This window comes from Garra rufa, chromosome 15, assembly GCF_049309525.1.
Source record: "Garra rufa chromosome 15, GarRuf1.0, whole genome shotgun sequence".
In the NCBI taxonomy this organism is placed as follows: domain Eukaryota; kingdom Metazoa; phylum Chordata; class Actinopteri; order Cypriniformes; family Cyprinidae; genus Garra; species Garra rufa.
This window is the reverse complement of record NC_133375.1, coordinates 8,937,774-8,958,323: the sequence shown is the minus strand read 5'-3', so window position 1 is coordinate 8,958,323 and position 20,550 is coordinate 8,937,774. Positions and strand designations below refer to the sequence as shown.

Genomic DNA, 20,550 nt, shown 5'->3' with positions numbered 1-20,550 from the left:
AGATATTGTCCTTTGTCCAGATATTGATATTGTCCTCTGTCAGATATTATTTTTAGATCATATTCACTACTCAGTAATGCATTGTTACAGGTATGTTTAAATAGACAAGAGGCATAGTAGAAACAGATATGTATGCACAATAAATATTAGTTTCCAAAACTAGTTTGAAACATTTAACAATAAGCTTTCAGAATAAAAGGTTTTTTAACATCATGAGAAACTTAAGTACTGTCGATTGTGCACAAAACTTTTACTAGCATTGTACATGCCAGAAGATTCAGACATGATTTTTTCTGTCGTCTTGTAATTGTCTTTCCCTGTTCTTCCCAGCCCTGCTCTGACCGCAGTGCTGTATGACCTGAGCAGGCAGATCCCACAGCTAAAGAAGGATATTCAGGATGGCCTGCTAAAAATGCTTTCACTTGTGCTCATGCATAAGCCTCTGCGTCACCCAGGTATGCCAAAGGGCCTGGCGTACCAGCTGGCATCACCCAGCCTGACCAATATCCCAGAGGCTAGTGACGTGGGCAGCATCACCCTGGCACTGCGTACTCTTGGCAGCTTTGAATTTGAAGGTACAAGACACTTTAGATCATTTAGATCAGGGGTTTTCAACCTTTTAGGATATGCGCCCCCCCCCCCCCCCCCAAGTTTGTCTAATTTCATTCGCGCCCCCCCTCCCCTCCGGCGTAATGCATATGCGAACATCATTTACATATTATTTGCTGCGTATCGAGTTTGTAGCATTAATTACATTTAAACATAAATGTATAACCAGCTTACCTAATGTAATGTGATGGCTGAGCCTGTTTCTGAGAGCACAACATGCCAATCCATGGTTAAATTCCTGACATGGCCAACCGTAAATCATCCTCCACTGTCAATAAGCCTGAGCGATACTTGCTTTTGATGTAAGTATATACAGAAAATGCTGATTCACAAAGCCATCAGTTTGAAGTTGCAATGCTTCAGACGGGCACTCCCCTTTTTTTTTTTTTTTTTAGACGTTTCACTGTTAGTAATTTTAAAAAGCCATCGGTCCATTTTATTTTGAATGCCAGACTACTTCACTCGATCGCACCAACTCTGCTAACAGCTGCCTGACAATTAGCTGCGGCCTTAATCAGATTGCCCCCTAGTGGATGCCTAAAACATTGAAAGCCCGTCCTCATAATTACTCGGGTGAACAAGTCAGATTCTCGCACCCCCCTTTGCAGGTCCTGGCGCCCCCCTCCGCCCCACAGGTTGAAAACCCCTAATTTAGATTGTCAAGGGCAGGGGTGTCCAGTCCTCTTTTTGCTGGGTCAACATTGTGCATATTTTTGTTCAAGCCTGGCTCTTATTCCACAATATAAAAATATGTAATCACTGAAGATGTCAGTAACTTTAGCGTGAGCTCACTGGCTAAGCGCTGCACTTTTTACATCATGTTTGCACTTTTTAGCTGTAATTAAAAGATGTAGTAGTGTGCAGAACTTGATGAGCTCACGATGAATGAATACTCCAGCATTTTAAGCAGTATCGAGTGTATTCTGAATAAAATACCTCTTATCTGTAATTACTTTCTCGTGCATAACATACAAACATGTTAATAATCGTCCTGATGAGAGCCTTTAATTCTTGTCATAGAGCACTTACACAAATGAAATGAAAAAGGGGAGTGAAATTGGCTCTATTTAAGCTAGACTTTAACATTTAACATTTCTTTACTGTTTGGTTCATTTTTAGGTCACTCGTTGACCCAGTTTGTGCGCCATTGTGCTGACCACTTTCTGAACAGCGAGCACAAGGAGATCCGCATGGAGGCAGCGCGCACTTGCTCACGTCTACTCACCCCCTCCATTCACCTGATCAGCGGCCATGGACACGTGGTCAGTCAAACTGCTGTGCAGGTGGTGGCTGATGTTCTCAGCAAGTTACTGGTGGTTGGCATCACTGACCCAGGTGAGAGAGACAGCTGTTTAAATCATTATAGGTTATGAATATGCACATATAATTTAATTTTTATTTATTATTATTTATTTTATTTATTAGTTTTATTTCTAATATAACTAGCTGTACTACTACTGCTTGGTAGCTTGCAAAACAATCTTAAAAACTAAAACTGACTGCTTACACAACTACTTCCGTGTTTTACTTAGTACAGCTCAGGGCCCATATTCACAAAACATTTTATCTTACCACTAAGAGTTCTCCTAAATAGCAGTAAAAGTTTTTAGCTAAGAGTTTTCTCTTAAAACCTATTCCCAAAGCACCTGAGACAAACTTTTACTAAGGAATAGAGAGAAGTCTTAAACTAAGAGTAAGGGCGGAGTTGACCTTGTTGCTATGGATGATGTCAGCATGCTTCCTAATTATGCACACTGTGATTGGTTGATAGGGAAGGTGTCTCTGTCAGAGATTTGTTCATAGAAATATTGTAGAGCGCGATATTATGTTGCCACATTCAAATAAAGATTTTAAAATGCAGGCAAAGTGTCACTAATTAAACAAGTAAATGTTCAGCTGATTGCCATCCTTTTACCTTTGTGCTTTCCATTAACAATTAGCTGATATGCATATAAGCAGCTTTTTATTAACAAGATAGAATAATTATGGCTGATAGTAAAATATGCAAACGTAAAAGGAAAACCAAACTGGACGCAAGAACAGCTGTTACTTCTTGCCCAAATTGTTAATGAAAACAAGGATATAATCAAAGGAAAATTTGAAGTTGGGATAACCTGCAAAACCAAAAAAGTTGCATGGGAAAACATGTATGTGCAAATAAATGCAGAGTGTTTCTAAAAAGTTTAAGTTCTAAGGCAGCAACAACCATTGCAGGATAGTTGGGATTTGGTCTTAGTGATGTAGGAGTCCTCTTCACTACTCCTAACATTTCACAGATTTAGGAGCTAGTTTTAGCACTAAAACGCTTTGTGAAATACTCTTCCTAAGGAGTCCTAAATTTATGACTGACACGCCCATTAATTTTAATATTTTCTCCTAAATTGCTGAGTTAAGAGCTACTTTTAGCCTTAAGATGTTTTGTGAATACGGGTCCAGGAGTTTCCGCTCAGCATTTAGCACACATCAGAGATGGGCACTCGAGTTAGTGACATGGACTCATATCGCACTCGGTGTCACATTTTTATAGACTTTAGACTTGACTTCAGACTTAACCTAAAATGACTTCAGACTTGTGAATACTTTAAAACCAGCTTGAGTCTTTTATCCTTAAATACTTATACAACTAATATTCAAAAGACAGACCGCACCATCTGTCCACACTGCTAGCCATAACAGCAGCACAATTTTAAGTGAGTTTCTCTGCTTGGAAGAAAATATAGAGGCCGTGCCTCTTGGAACTTTAATTGAATATCCCTGACTTATACAAAGAGAAATACTTTATTTGTATGGTTTTGTAATATCTGTGTCACATATTTCCTTATGTGTCCTAGTAGAAAGGACTCTTATTATACAGTTTGATTACAGAATTGTATTCACTGTTTTGAACATGGTAATGGATTAAAACATATAAGTAACAGGCTGGATGTACATTAACCTTACACCTTAACACCTCTTTTTAAAAAAAAAAAAAAAAAAAAAAAAGCTGATCACAGATCATATATTTTGTGTATAGCCTATAAAACAGCTTTGTAAATAGGAAGATTTCAATATGTAAGGATTCTGTTTGGGATTTCTTAGCGAGCCATTAAATGACTTGGACTCGTGACCAGAGACTCAAGACTTGGACTCCAAGTTAAAGACTTGTGAATATCTTTGGCACACATACATACAGACAGTTTCTAATGAAAACGCAGATTATTACTATATTTTAGGGCTGAAAATTAATTTTTTTTTTATCATATTCTCTGCGTGAATTATTATACAGGCGCTGGTCATATAATTAAAATATCATTCATTATGGCCGCGAAGCCCCGCCTTCTTGATGAAAGAGCCAATCGTTGATTAGTAAAGTCAGCACATCACTGCAGCTGCCGTTAGAAGTCCCGGTTGCTATAGAAACAATCGGCGCTCTAAAGGCGCGGTCACACTAGACTTTGAGCATGCGAAATTCCTTCGGATGCTGCTGCAACGGTCGTGATATGACGTCATGCTCGGCTGCGTCTTTTTAAAAGTTAAATTCAGCACATGACACTAATAATACATTTTAAATGTAAAAACACACAATCTACTACACTTTACCGCAGTGTTGCAGTTTTAAATGTTTAAATTTAATGTTCTTTTCATTCAGCTAGAGGTCATGCTGTGACGTATCGATCTCCTGTTGGTCCCACACAGTCATGTGATACGAATTCGTTGGTCAGAGTTCACCAAGCTTGAACTTTCAAACGCAGCGAAATGCGAAAATATTTCGCACGGGCTTGCGTTTCCGGTCTAACGCATTCGCATGCGTATGAATGGAAGTCAATGGAACGAAAAGTGCAGTGTGACCGCGCCTTAAGACGTGCACTCAATACTGCGCATGCGCACTGGATCAACTTGCCTGAAAAATAAGTGTTTTTTAACGCTATTGGAGCACAAGGAACCATATTTATGAAGCAGTTCTTGTCGGATTTCTTTGGAGATTTAAAATATGAAATTTAATTGTAAGCTTGGTTAACAGTTTTGGAGAATTTGATGTTTTCCCCTTTCAAAGAGATAGGAGCTGCACTTGCCTGCCCGAGAGGCGTTTCAAAGATGGCCGCCGAGTGACATGACTTGCCTTAAAGGGACTTTAAGGACTGAACGGCTGAACGGACTGAACGGCTCAGCGGTCCGGATTCGGCCCGTGGGCCGCCAGTTGATGATCAGTGGTCTAATTGTGTGATGAATGTCTTTATCTTGTCTGTTACGTTGCCTTCTCCCACCGTCTTCACTGTGTTGAAGTGCAGCAGCCTCCCTGACAACAAATCTGCGTGGAACAGATCGAGTTTATTCCCAAAGGCATCAAGTTGTTCCACCAAATCCACCACTGATTTTCCTTTTCCTTGCAGCTGGAGATTAAGTGTATTCAAATGGGAGAAGATGTCTGTTAAAAACGCAACGTTGCACACGTATAATGTGTCTTGCATGACGTGGAGATGGTCAGTTGCCGCTTTGGATTTACTTTGTTTTAAAAAATCCACTACTTGCGCTTGGAGTTCAACAAAGTGCTCCAGTGCTTTGCCCTTAGTAAGCCAGCGCACGTCATTGTGGAGTAACAGGTCTTCATGAGAAGCCTGGGATTCAAGCACAAATTAGCGGAACAGGCGGTGCTGCGTGCTTGAAGTTCCTCTGATGTGGTTGATAATTTTCATCGTTTTCTCCATCACCTCTTTGAGCTCCCCACTTAGCTTTGCGCACAGCATGCTCTGATGGATGATACAGTGGTGTAGTGGACCACGCGTTCCAGGGCCCAGTTTATGGCAAGGGCCCCTCCCTGGCCACAATAGTGGACAAAGGTTTGCTACATTTTGATTGGATCTTGGTGGAATAACATAAGCAAACTGTCCAACGCCATCAGATAAGGATGCCAGGACAACTGCCAGACACCTCTTAGAGGGCACGAAGAAGACCTTTGGTACAAAACCCGGGAAGGACAGATCTTCCTATTGGTCAAGATGCAGTTTCTGCCCTCCACCCACCTTGAGACTGTTTCCTAAGGTTTGGCCCTGTGACGGTCATAAAAATTCCTTAGGATCTCCAGACGCAGCAGCAATGGTTAAAACAAAGAGAGATCACAAAGATTCATCCAAATCCATTCATAACTATGTTTTCAAACCTTGAACTGATGCGAACCATAACACACACATCTTATACTTATTCAAAGAAATAAGTATTCTCACTGACAGCGATGCGTAGTGTAACATCTTACACAAACTCAGCTGTTAACGAACAAATGAATGCATGCATGACAGTTCAGTCTTTTACCATCATGTTTGGACTTGATGTGTTCATTACATGACCAAATGTTTTCTGATTATGTTTTGGAAAGTGAGAAATGCACCAGTAAAACATTATTGACACTTTTCTAACTTTGCGTTTGGACTATGCAAATGACTTCCACAAGAGGAAAGAAGGGTGGGCTATCCCGTGTTCCCCTGCTCTGATGGAACCAGCCAATCACAGCACGGAAATGGAGAAGTGCCAAATTCCAATCTCCTCCTCATCTGAAAGGTATAAAGGTACCTCTCCAAAAGACACTCCTTGTTCTGAGTCTGAGGCCCGGCAGGGTGAGACACTAACAGAACACCTCCATTCTGAGTCTGCGGCCTACGAAGGAAGAGACACTAACAGAGCAACAAAGTTCTGAGTCTCCGGCAGAGAAACACATCTTCTCCCATCCGTGGAGACGCTAACAGATACCTCCGTTCTGAGTCTGTAGCCCGCAAGGGTAAGACAATAGCAGATACTACAACTTTCTGAGCCTACTGTCCAGAGAGACAGAAACAGATGCTCCACGCTTCGAGTCTCCAGCTTTGAGGCAGCAGCAGATACGACCACGTTCTGTCTGTGAGGAAAGAGATATTTTCCACGTTCAGAGTCTTCATCCAGCGAGGCAACAACAGATGCAGCACGTCCTAAGTCTCCATCCAAGAAAGACAAAGTGGATTGACCAAGTTCTGAGTCTCTAGCCCAGAGAGGCAGAAGACCAACAGACATTTGCAACAAGGTTAAGCTCCAGCGAGCAAACCTTCACTTCAGGTACCTTTGCTTGCGTGTTCCAAGCTAAGGGCCTTCAGCACCTACACCAAGGCCACATCTGCGTGTTCCAGATCTTAGGACCCTTTGGTGCTCCAGGAGATCAGCATCCTACAGCGCTTCAAGACTGTCGAAACGGATTCCTGCTCCTTTTCCCACTGACTGCTCCCAGCACAACCAGTGGATTCACCGCCACCGGACTGCTCAATCAACCACAGAGAACGTAAATATCACTTCCAAACCTCTTCCAGAGACCTTGGCATTGTTGTGTATTATCAGTATATGATCTTTCTAATTTACATTAGATATTATATAGCTGATTGCAGTTGATAACAAATAATAGCTCATTTATTTGTTTAATGCATAGTAAGGTTCTTCACCTTATTTGTCTTAGAGTAGCAACAGTTTATCTCTCCATAAGATAACATAGCTCTGACATAGCAACACCCAACTGAATCACTCGCATTTTATGCATCTTATGCACTTTATTCCTTTTGCATTTATGGTATTCATTTAATAGTTGATTACTCTTGTCTGTCTTTTGTTAATAAAAATTATTTTATTACATTTGTCTTCCTTGTGTTGATAATACAGTGAGAAGTTATAACCGCACATGAAGTGACACGTGATCCAAGAATCATAACGTCATCTGTGACACGAGTACCCATCACTACACTATTTCGCCTTCCTAGTGGGCGAAAGCAGAGCTCACTACATAATTGGTGTCCCTGGGTGGGCCAAGTTAAAATGAGATGAGTCTCCTGTAAAATTCACTACAGTGGAGTGTGTTAGTTTTAGGAGCGACAGTCTTTATTCTGCTCACCCGACCCTTGTTTTTTCCAATCATGGCAGGTGCACCATCTGTCACTGTCAGGTTGATTTTATCCAGGGACAATCCATGGCTTTTAAAAAAATCCTCCAGTTTTCCATAGATGATGTCAGCAGCGGTGTTATCCTCCAGCGAAAGCAATGCCAGCAGCTCTTCTCGGAAATCTTTGCCATCAAAGAATCTGACAAAAACGCACAACTGTGAGATATCTGTGTTGTCAGTGGACTCATCAATAGCTAGCGAAAAGTATTTGGCTTCCTTAACCCCGTCAATGACAGCTTTCTGCACTTGCTCTGCCAAAAAAACGTGCACACGACGTGCATTAGTTGAGGCAGATAGAGGTACTTGTTTGACAGATGCAATAATTCTGTCCATTGATTTGTCGGGGGCAAGTTCCTCCAGAACGGTGATCATGCACTCCTTTAAAACCTCACTTTCCGTGAAAGGCCGGTTATGTCTGCAAAGCACCCAAGCAGCCTGCAGGGATGCACACGTCACTCTCTCTTGATCAGTTAAAGTTCGAGTAATAATGCCACTTGCACGGGAGTAGGCAGATTTCAATGTGGCGATTTTTCTCTGACGGGCCTCTGACTGCTCAGGATATGAAACCTTGAAATTACAATGTTTTGTGTTGTGGTGACGGCGCAGATTGTACTCTTTTGCAACAGCAACAGTTTCGCTGCAAATTAGGCATACTGGTGACGCATTTCGGAAGGTTGGCATGATAAATGCTTACTTTTCAGTCCAGTCATCATTGAAGGACCTGTTTTCTACATCAACTTTGCGTTTCATGGTCTTTTAGAGTGCCATTTTACCTATGTTAAAGGAGAACTCCGGTGTGATATTGACCTAAAGTGTATTGAATCATGATACCGAGTGTGAACGTACCTTGCATATTTCATCTCGGTTTGTGTCCTGCTGTCCGAAATCTGGGGTCAGTTAGCCGATGCTCACAACAGGTTGTCAATGAAAGTCAATCGGGCATCGAAGGAGCCATGTAAATAAATCACTGTTTTACGCCATTTACGAGGCACAAAGTAGCTCCGCACTTCATCGGTAGACTTCCTAGGGCCCTGACATTTAAAACGAGACATTGAGAACTCAGAAAAAGCACCGGTAGTTTATTTACAAGAAGATTTATACAGACAGTACCTGGGAAAGAAAATCCGGTAGCCGCCATCCTGAACTTAGTCACGATAAATCGAGTGTCGAGCACCAATGAATTTATCAGGTTATCAACGTATCAGGTTGTAGTTTCCTTCGTGCTCGACACTCGACTTATCGTGACTACATTTAAGATGGCGGCGACTGCTCTGTTCCTGGTGGAAGATGTCTGTATAAATCTTCTTGTAAATAAACTACCGGTGCTTTTTCTGAGTTCTCAATGTCTCGTTTTAAATGTCAGGGCCCTAGGAAGTCTACCGATGAAGTGTGGAGCTACTTTGTGCCTCGTAAATGGCGTAAAACAGTGATTTATTTACATGGCTTTTCCGATGCCCTGTTCACTCTCATAGACAGCCTGTTGTGAGCATCGGCTAACTGACCCCAGATTTCGGACAGCTGGACACAAACCGAGATGAAATATGCAAGGTACGTTCACACTCGGTATCATGATTCAATACACTTTAGGTCAATATCACACCGGAGTTCTCCTTTAAGAGACCCTGTCACTTCCTCCGTGTTTGTTTTTCAAGTGCTCTATAAATAAAGTTGACTTAGCCTAATTGAGTTGAGGCAAAATATCTATCACTCCTAGTGGTTGACTGTGGTATAGGTGATGGGAGTCTGAATCAAATGCCTTCAGTTTTGTAATGAAATGGAAAAAGTATAAGCCAAAATTAGATTTTTATTTGATTTTCTTCTTGGGGGTCCGGTCCCCAAGGAGACTGTCTGGTAAAACTCTGGCCCTCTGACAAATATAGTTGATGACCCCTGCTCTAGACTCTGGGACCCTGATTTCCAAAGGAAGTGCAACATTTACTTTCATCAGAGAACATAACTTTGGACCACTCAGCAGCAGTCCAGTCCTTTTTGTCTTTAGCCCAGGCGAGACGCCTCTGATGCTGTCTGTTGTTCAAGAGTGGCTTGACACAAGGAATGCGACAGCTGAAACCCATGTCTTGCATACGTCTGTGCGTAGTGGTTCTTTTCCTTCCCTTCGCCTCTCTATTAATGTGCTTAGACACAGAGCTCTGTGAACAGCCAGCCTCTTTTGCAATGACCTTTTGTGTCTTGCCCTCCTTGTGCAAGGTGTCAATGGTCGTCTTTTGGACAACTGTCAAATCAGCAGTCTTCCCCATGATTGTTTAGCCTACAGAACTAGACTGAGAGACAATTTAAAGTCCTTTGCAGGTGTTTTGAGTTAATTAGCTGATTAGAGTGTGGCACCAGGTCTTCAATACTGAACCTTTTCACAATATTCTAATTTTCTGAGATACTGAATTGGGGTTTTCATTAGTTGTCAGTTATAATCATCAAAATTAAAAGAAATAAACAAATTAAATATCTCAGTCTGTGTGGAATGAATGTATACATTATACAAGTTTCACTTCTTGAATGGAATTAGTGAAATAAATCAACTTTTTGAAGATATTCTAACCAGCACCTGTATAGTAACATAAATTATGTTCAACCTGCTGAAATGTTCCTGTAAATATATTTCCCTAAATATATAACCCTAAACCAAATGTGCATTCTGAATAATAAGTCAGTATATTTCCTCACTAACCTGCTGCAGTCCAGTGCGAGTCTTCTCATTAACACTATTTCTATTTAGAGGGTGTATATTCATTTTTGCAATATAACATGTTATCACTTTGATAAGAAACTCCTTATTTTTTCCGATTATTGACATGCTTTGTTGGTAATTGATCAACCAGACTTTCTGGAATATTATATATTTAGGTTTTGGTGCACTAATTTATGTATATGTGTCTTCCTGACAGACCCAGATATTCGATACTGTGTGCTGGCCTCCCTAGATGAGCGCTTTGATGCCCACTTGGCACAAGCAGAGAACCTCCAAGCTCTCTTTGTGGCTCTTAATGATGAAGTGTTTGAAATTCGAGAACTGGCCATCTGCACTATTGGCCGTCTTAGCAGTATGAACCCTGCATTTGTAATGCCCTTTCTGCGCAAGATGCTCATTCAGGTATTTGCATGTTTTATCTTTTATGAAAACAGTTGCCTAAACACATCCATAAATACAGAAAATAATAATTTAAAAAAGCTATATTTTCTTACTCTTGAACTATATACAAGATAATTCAGTGTAAATATACCACATTTCTGCAACAATGCCATGATTAATACAGTTAATGTTACTAGAGTAAATCAATAGAAAGCTTTCTGCCATGTTAGTGCATGACACAACGATTTTACCTGTTTCCTTTGAATTCACTAAATCTTAAAGCACTGTTTAATAATTGTCACATGGCCCACAAGTAAACACACCTGCTCCGTCTATTGGATTACTCTGATACATTGTGCACTGTTCGAAGTGATTGATGTGACGTGCAGCCAAGTATGGTAACCCATACTCAGATTTTTTTTGCTCTGCATTTACCTCTCTGGATTTATAGTAAACGCACACAAAACCATTTGCTGCCTTTTTTGCCCAAGACTGTTTATGGTTTGATATTTCTTTGTCTTTCTTCGATAGCTTTGTGGTGACACCAGTATGACTTTTAAGAAACTACTCATAATGACAGCAGCAGAAAAGATTGAAAAATACAATGATTTAGTCAGACTCTGGACCTAAATATTACTAAATAAAAGGGCACACAGTTACAAGAACCTCCCTGGAGTATCCCCTCTCCCATTTTGACAAGAATAAAAAAGAAAGACAGGACAAATTACAACAGTATTTAAGTTGAAGAGAAAGGTGTTGCAACATTTTTGGAACATATCTTGTTGTTTCTTCAGGTGGAATGGGGCTATAAGATACAAATAAGATACTTATTTAATCCACACAGAAGTAGGTAATGGCTCAGGGAGTTAAATAGGTAAAAAAAAGGTCAGGTAATGCATTGTGGGATACAGTATTTCATCCAGCATTCTTTTTTAAATACAACACCTTTTGTAGTAGGTTATAATAAACTTCATACTGTGCACAATGTACATACTCATGATTTACACGGCAGAATTGTTAAAGGATTCGTTCACTTCCAGAACAAAAATTATAATAATAATATGTAATGATAATGTACTCTCCCCCTTGTCATCCAAGATGTTCATGTCTTTCTTTCTTCAGTCGTAAAGAAATATATTTTTTCAAGAAAACATTTCAAGATTTCTCTCCATATAATGGATATGTATGGTGCCCCCAAGTTTGAACTTACAAAATGCAGTTTAAATGCAGCTTCAAAGGGCTTTAAATTATCCCAGCCAAGGAAGAAGGGTCTTATTCAGTGAAACGATTGGTTATTTTCTAAACATATTGACAATTTATATACTTTTTAACCTGAAATGCTCTTCTTGTCTCATCTCTGCGATGTGCATGCGTACTCTGTGTGATCCGGGTCAATACAGTTAGGGTATGTCGAAAAACTCCCATCTCGTTTTCTTCCCCAATTCCAAAATCACCCTACATCGCTGCAGAAGTACAGACCCAGTTTTTACAAAGTAAACATACAAAGATCAAATGCCCTTTACAAAAACAGGTAAAATAGCGTTGTAGGACAATTTTGAAATGGAAGACGAAAACGAGATAGAAGTTTTTCGACATACCTTAACTGTATTGACCCTGGTTACGCAGAGTGCAAATGCTCATCGCAGAGACGAGACAGGATGAGCATTTGAGGTTAAAAGGTAAATTAATTGTCAATTTGTTTTAAAAGTAACGATCGTTTCGCTAGATAAGACCTCGGCTGGGATCGTTTAGAGCCCTTTGAAGCTGCGTTTAAACTGCATTTTGGAAGTTCAAACTTGGGGGCACATACATTTCCATTATATGGAGAGAAATCTTGAAATGTTTTCCTCAAAAAACATAATTTCTTTACGACTGAAGAAAGAAAGGCATGAACATCTTGGATGACAAGGGGGTGAGTACATTGTCTGTAATTTTTGTTCTGGAAGTGAACTAATCCTTTAAGAGGAGCTGTAGCCATTTTTTTCAACTACCAAAAGATGGCAGTCAGTAAATGCTTTTCTGCTGAAATATCTGCTAGTAAGCCTGCCCTGACTGTTGTTTTCTTGACACATCAACACATTCACTTAACTAATTTATTTACTGTTGGCCAGCAACTTATGCAGATGTTATATTGCATGAAAACCTTACTGTTATGCTACTGCCCTCTCAATTGACTAGTTCAATTTTATTTGTTTCTTTTGTATTCTGTTTTATTTAATCAAATTGTGTTGTTTTGTTACAAAAATAAATAATGCCAAACTTGTGGTACTGTCCAGATCCTTACTGAGTTGGAACATAGTGGCGTAGGCCGAAACAAAGAACAGAGTGCCCGCATGCTGGGTCACCTGGTGTCTAATGCCCCGCGACTCATCCGGCCATACATGGAGCCCATTCTCAAGGTACACTCACATCCTCTTTATATATTTTAGGGGTTGTTGTCAAATGTGATTTAAACTTCAGTAACAGGAAGTTTATTTGTTTGTACCTGAATAATAGCCATACACATGTGTATGGTTGAGATGTGAAAAATGTAAGCGTTCTAGCTGATGTTGTACATACTCATTTTGAAATGAAGTTTAATATGTCATGGTTTAATCCACAGCATGAACTTTTCGAGAATCAGTATTTATTTTCTTGAAGTGCCCTGTAAACATTATTTTCTCATATTTTTAGATTATTTCTGTAAAACAAACTAAACAAACATGCTTTCATTAAAAAAAAGAAAAATATGATGCAGTATACATGTAGGATTGGTCAGTAATGTTTTGTAAAGCAAGGCTTAGCAGAGAATCAGTTACTGACTCATTTGCGTAACAATGTGTTGTTAAAGATAAACCTTTTTTCAAAATAGTTTAGTGGTCCTTATTGTTGTTGTATTTTTTAAATTATTTTTATTTAAAATTAATTTACTAGCATTAAAGTAATTCTCTAAGATTCCCAAATGTAATAATAATTTGCCAGTCTCTTTTGTGGATGTAGATTTTGTGATGTTCATTTGGTTAGACTAAATAATTGTGATGTATTTTTCCAATTCTGTTCTTCACACAGGCCCTCATCTTGAAACTGAGAGATCCCGATCCAAACCCTGGAGTTGTTATCAGTGTTTTAGCTACTATTGGAGAACTTGCTCAGGTAACTAATCATTTCCTTGCCTGATCTTTTGACATCATATACAGTACCTTTTAGATGACCAGAGCTGCCTTCCTAAAGTAGCATTTGTGGACACTCGGTAAGATGTAGCGGAGATTAGAAAAGAGGAATTAAGTGTAAGAGGGAATTGTTTTTTCAGAAACAAGGTAAATAGTTAGATGTGACTACAATGTTTGGTATTAAACTATGTAAATATATATAACGTATATGTAAGGGATAATGTACAGGCAGCCGGTAGTTATCGCAGAAATAAGCCCCGACAGTGTGATCAGGACACTGAAGGGGCTTATTTCGCGATAACTACCGGCTGCCTGTACATTATCCCGCTTATTACACGGCTACTTGCCACATAAGGAAAAAAACTGGACATGAATATGAATTTTAAACCTTTTATTGGCATATTTGTTTTGAATTAACATTTTTATCCTTCCGCGAAACGATATAGTACCACGTGACTAACAATAAAACTGTGTACGTTAGTAAGACAATTTAAATAGATTAATGTCGAAATTTTCCATTGTTAATTGTGGTTGTCCAGTGTTTGTCACAAGATGGCGCCAAACGGTAATCTTTGTTGGCACGGAGGGATTTTAAACATACAAGTAGTACCGGCTATGCGTTATTACTTTGGAGCGGTGATTATTTGAAAAGAACGAACCTGCAAATGTCTCAACTGACCAGTCAGAATCAAGCATTCCAAAGAGCCGTGTAATAAATAGGTATAAATGGGTTAGAGCCACCTAAATGAGCATTACAAGAACACAGTGATTTTAAGGATTTTTTTCCAGATACTTGAGTATTGTATTCACACTCAAAATTACGTTACATTTAAAGTATCTTGTCAACCCTCAAATTTTATTTAATGTGTTCAGTTGTAATGCTGTTAAGTGTGTCTGTTTCTTTCATTTGTACCAGGTGAGTGGACTGGAGATGAGGAAATGGATGGATGAGCTGTTCCCCATTATTATGGACATGCTACAGGACTCGTCTTCATTAGCTAAGAGACAGGTTTGCTCATTCACATGTTTTTTCACCATTTGGTAATAATTTGACACTGCCATTAACCTTAGTAAGATTAAACCGAACTTTCTCAATCCTATTTCAGGAACTCAATTAAGTTGAGTTTGTATGTTTTGTGTACATTATGACTTGTTGCCTCGTATGACTGTTATCTGTCAATGTTTTTACTTCATTTTTAGCATTTTTTGACCATTTATTGAATCTACAAAATCTTTAAAAATAACTCAGCCATGTCCCTACCCCTGATATACAATCACTGATGAACACATTTGGTTTTAATGAGGAAAAAAAAAAAAACATACGAGGATGGAGTAGAACCCAGAACCACTAACAAGTTCTACTGCCAGACCATTGGTAACCAAGAACGCTTATAGCAGATCTGTGTGTAATCATAATAAGTCGTGAAGAATCGGTACTAATAAATGATTTTGATGTAAGGAATTGCATTAAATCACATTAAAAATGTTTCTACGAGTTCTATCAATAAGTGAAACTCATTGCATTCATATTCTTGACTCATCTGCTTTCACTTTATTAATAAAGTGTGTGCAGAGTTTGGTCTTTTAATATCACTGTGTGATACATTGAGCCACGTTAAGCATAAATACATTTAAATTTAGTCATTTAGCAGACTCTTTTATCCAAAGCGACTTTCAAAGCAATCAAAATAAAAAAAAAGTGCTATGACAAGTCTCAGTTAGCCTAACGCAGTACATCATGTAGTTTTTTTTTTTAAATTACCAGTTATTTAGGAAGTGTTAATGGTCTAAGATCATTTAGAAAGTGTAACTAAATGATTAATAAACTCTAAATAAATATAAATAATATGTATAAATGTAATACATATTATTTAGACATACAATAATAGTTACTCAATTTGTTAATAAATGCTTTATTAACACATGTTCTCACTGTAATTCATGATTAATTCAGGAAGTTATAAAACATTTAGTAGTTGTCAGTTATCTATTTTTGTCAGCTCATCTAAAGTGAAGACCATTTATGCCTCGTAAAACTTTTACAAAGCAGATTTAAAGGCTCAAGATGCAAAAAACACAACTGTACACTTGTTTTAAAATTAAAAATAAATTAAATTATTAAAAAAATCCTGTACACTTCAAAAAAAAACTTAACATAACATAAGCCTCTGAAATCTGATAAAAATATATGTTTTAATCGTTTGTTGAATATACGGTATTTTATTTTCTGTTTTAGCTAATTGTGTGTCTTCAGTTTGAAATGTAGAATTTATTTGAAATTTACTTGGTTATTTTCTTAATTTTTTTGTTGAATCTTTAAATCTAATTTGTAAAAGATTTATGAGGTATAAATAGTCTTCACTTTAGATGAGCTCACAAAAACAGTTAACTGACAACTACTAATAGTTTTATAACTACCTGAATTAATCAGAAATTACAGTAGGAATATGTGTTAGTAAAGCATTTATTAACACAAAATTACTATATTTCTAAATAATATGTATAAATGTACATTTAAATAGTTCATTAATCATTTACTTACACGTTTTAAATGATCTCATAAACCACTGATGAGAACTAAATAACTGATTTGTAAATAATGTAATACTTAATTTAGAAATGATAAATTGATCATTAATAAAGTATGAAAATACAATTATTAAACACATTATAGATACGTTTAAAAATCAAGCACAAAGCATTTATAGCTGCATTTATACAGTAAACTGCTTACACCTGTCTACTAATGTAGAGATAATGATTTTTAAATTATGAATTGACTAATTACTAATGCTTAACTAATGGTTCATAATGTGTAGTTATTATAAAGTGTTACCAGCAAGTCTTGTTATTTCAAGTTAAGCCTATATAGTGTAAATGCAGATATCGGATAAACTTTTAAAAGGTCTAAGAATAGTTACAAATATAGTAAAAAAAAAACAAAAAGCAAATGTGATAAAGAATAAGTGCATACAAATGTATGAAATCCGTCCTGACAGTTCTTTCTTTTTCACTCTCTTATTAATAATGTTTTAGTAGTAGTTCTTAAAAAGAATTTTGTATTTACACACACCTGTTTTTTCCCTCTGTGAAGCAATTAGTTTTTTTCTTTTGCAAAGCAGTATGGGTAATGAAAAGCACTCTGCTTTCCTCTGTAACGACAATGGAAACAATCTGACGTACTTGTGTATTTCAGTAATATTTGGAGGCATGCTTTGAGCCTGAAACGTTTTACAGTACTGTTATGAGGTGCAGTCAAATGTCCTTAACATTTACACAACTTTACACAAGGCTTTCTTTCTTAGTATGACGTTGTCAGTTCTGCTTTAGCAATCAGGAGTGTTATAGAGTTTGGATGATTTAGGTTAGTTTTAGGTTACCCGAGGTTCACAGAAGCTCATGTAACTAAATACTTTACCTGCTCTGAACTGTGTCTGGGGTTTTATTTGACTTTTTGGATCAATCTTAAAAGACTATTTCTCAATAAAACAGCTTAAAGGTGCAGTGCACTTGTGCACTAAATTATTTTTCCTCATTAAAAACTCTATCTAATACATGGATAGTGAATCTAATTCAATGACATAACATTTAGGAGAGTTAAAGATCAAATACAAAACTTATTAAAATCAATAAAATACACAAAATACGCAGGTACACCTATCCAGGCGGCCGATTCCCTGACAATATTCAACTTAAAAAGTCATCTCTTCTGTAAGCACTTAACTGCATCCTAATAAATAAACAAACAAACAAACAATTCTTATATTCCTCCTTTTTTATCTTTTTTTTTATCTTTTACTATTCTAGACTTTGAAACTTTTATTGCTAGCACTGTATTATTGAATCTAATTGCTAAAAGAATACATTTAAAATGTAAATATACACAATAACACACTGATCATTTTCTCTCCCACCAGGTGGCACTTTGGACTCTGGGTCAACAAGTAGCCAGTACTGGGTATGTGGTGGAGCCATACAGGAAGTATCCATCTCTACTAGAGGTGCTGCTCAACTTCCTAAAGACAGAACAGAACCAGGGGATTAGGAGAGAGGTACTGATTTCTGTTCCCATCATTGAACGCCAGTTTTTAATGGATTTGAAAGGAAGTAAATCAGACAATGATCAGTTCCACTTCAGGTCCAGGAAAAAAATGTGTACAAAAAATAAAGCAAAAAAATAGAGTAAGGAATAACAGGACTGCATATGTTTGTTGTTGATAAACTGATGTTTTCCCAATATTTACATATGTTTTTTTTAAGCCGGATGAATGAAATCAGTACAATTTGTATAAAAACAAAGAAAATTGCATGTATACTTTTTTAATGGGAAAATTAAACAGTTGCATGGGTGTATGCAAAATATGAGAAACAAAATTAAGTTTTGGTAATTATAGTTAAACATTATATTTCATTTCATTTTGTTTTGTTCTTTTTTTTTTAATCTTTTTTAAAAGATTATGACACTGTTGTGTGATTAATTTTAATACAAAACTTTTATAAAAATGATTTGTTATCTAACTGCTTGCTATCTATGTTAAATAGAACATGGAATCTGTAGAACTTTTTTTTTATATATATATTTTATGGGACACCAAGGTGTCCAAAAGCTGAAAAAATCCTGTCCTGCAGGCAGCATACAACCGTAAGAATGCAACATGCTCAAGACAGTGTCATTCCATGACAATTGAGCTGAAAAATAAAGATGGAGTCTGAAAGTTGCAGTTAGCAGTCAGTTTGTGTGAAAAATCATTTTGCACTGTACCTTCATGCGCAAATGTTGCCTGCAGAAGTGATGTCTGATAGGTCAGTTACCTAAGCTTTACCCGATTTATAACAATGGTTCCCAACCATGTTACTGGAGTATCTCAACACTGCACATTTTGCATGTAATTTTTAAACTGACTTTGTGGTTCTGCTGTCTTTGTTAGGCCATACGTGTGTTAGGTCTACTTGGAGCTCTGGATCCTTACAAACACAAGGTAAACATTGGTATGATTGACCAGTCTCGTGATGCTTCAGCCGTCAGCCTCTCAGAGTCTAAGTCCAGCCAGGATTCAGGTAATCAGATACACGCATATAACGTTTGAGTATGCATGCCTAAACACAGTGAGCTCTAATCACGGTAATGCAAGTTCACATCATCACAATTTATTACAGATGCACAGAAGATTTTGCCCATCTAACACATGCGTTCTTCAGAGTAAACAGAGCACATCTTCATACACAAATTTCCCTTTCCAAAGGCAGAGCCAGAACTCCTGGGTAGCGTGCGCTCACATGTTGGCTCAGATTGTTTGGCCTTTCACAAAGCTTTATACACGCATTTCATCCTTTTCTTTGTGACTTTCTCTTCGGAAATGTTTTGCAAGTCTATGCTCTGTCTGTGTACATAATGTCTTTTAAACGTAAGATTAAAATAGATCAGGTTCCAGTGCTGTTTTCATTGCAGTCCCATTTGTTTCCCACCCATGCCATCCTCTTCCTCATTTCTTATGCATGTGTACAAAAGTCAGTACAAACAGAACAAACTGTTCTCAGTTATCGAATAAGGACATTTTCCATTCCCAATTTTGTGAACACAGAGCCCAAGTACAGCGTGTCCACTATTCCTCAGTCCAGAACCATAATGAAATCTTCTTTCAATACCACAGCATTTGTGGCATATCTTAGTTACTACAGAAAATTACCTTACCCTGTCTTGCTCTTTAGCTAGAGGACTATATATAGCCACACACCTGTATACACATTCTGGGAGTAAACAGCAGAAATATGAAGGTCATATTGTCATTAAAGCATGTTTATAATATTTTTTTTCTGTAGAAATGTATTAAATTAATCGAAATAATCATTATTAGGGTTAAACTACTGTAGATGGATAAACTTGTTACCTGAGTTAACAAAGTGATGCTAGTAAAGGTTTTGGGACTGTGCAAGTGTCTTGATGTGCCATCAGCCAATGTCCTGATGCCATTAAGTGTGTTTGAATTCAGCTAAGGAGTCAATACTATTTAGACAACGGAGTGGGGTATTGTTTTTATTTTTGATAAACATTACAATGTAACATAATTACAAAAAGTTTTTACTGTTATATAAACAGACTTAAAGGAACACTCCACTTTTTTTGGAAATAGGCTCATTCTCCAACTCCCCCCGAGTTAATAAGTTGAGTTTTACCGTTTTGAAATCCATTCAGCCGTTCTCCGGTTCTGGCGATATCACTTTTAGCATAGCTTAGCATAGATCATTGAATCCTATTAGACCAATAGCATCACGTTCAAAAATGACCAACGAGTTTCGATATTTGTCCTATTTAAAACTTGACTCTTCTGTAGTTATATCGTGTACTAAGACCGGTGGAAATGCAAAGCTTCAATTTTCTAGGCTGATAAGATTAGGAACTACACTCCCATTCCGGCATAATAGTCAAGGAAGTGTAGTTCCTAATCTTATCAGCATAGAAAATTGAAGCTTTGCATTTCCACCGGTCTTAGTACACGACATAACTACAGAAGAGTCAAGTTTTAAATAGGACAAATATCGAAACTCGTTGATCATTTTTGAACGCAATGCTATTGGTCTAATAGGATTCAATGATCTATGCTAAGCTATGCTAAAAGTGATATCGCCAGAACAGAAGAACGGCTGAATGGATTTCAAAACGGTAAAAATCAACTTATTAACTCGGGGGGAGTTGGAGAATGAGCCTATTTCCAAAAAAAAGTGGAGTGTTCCTTTAAGAGCATTGGCGTTATGCACGTCATCCTCAGAGTTTGTGC

General features: G+C 37.7%; 1 protein-coding gene across 1 annotated transcript in view; it reads left to right on the top strand.

The window, feature by feature from the left end:
- mtor (mechanistic target of rapamycin kinase) overlaps positions 1 to 20,550 on the top strand; it is a 185,774-nt gene that overhangs the window by 15,962 nt on the left and 149,262 nt on the right. Inside the window, exons 11-18 of the mRNA XM_073818557.1 lie at positions 331 to 575; positions 1,729 to 1,944; positions 10,441 to 10,646; positions 12,902 to 13,024; positions 13,674 to 13,757; positions 14,691 to 14,783; positions 17,692 to 17,826; positions 18,703 to 18,832. Coding sequence (XP_073674658.1) covers positions 331 to 575; positions 1,729 to 1,944; positions 10,441 to 10,646; positions 12,902 to 13,024; positions 13,674 to 13,757; positions 14,691 to 14,783; positions 17,692 to 17,826; positions 18,703 to 18,832 — 1,232 coding nt within the window. The remainder of the gene's footprint in view (positions 1 to 330; positions 576 to 1,728; positions 1,945 to 10,440; positions 10,647 to 12,901; positions 13,025 to 13,673; positions 13,758 to 14,690; positions 14,784 to 17,691; positions 17,827 to 18,702; positions 18,833 to 20,550) is intronic.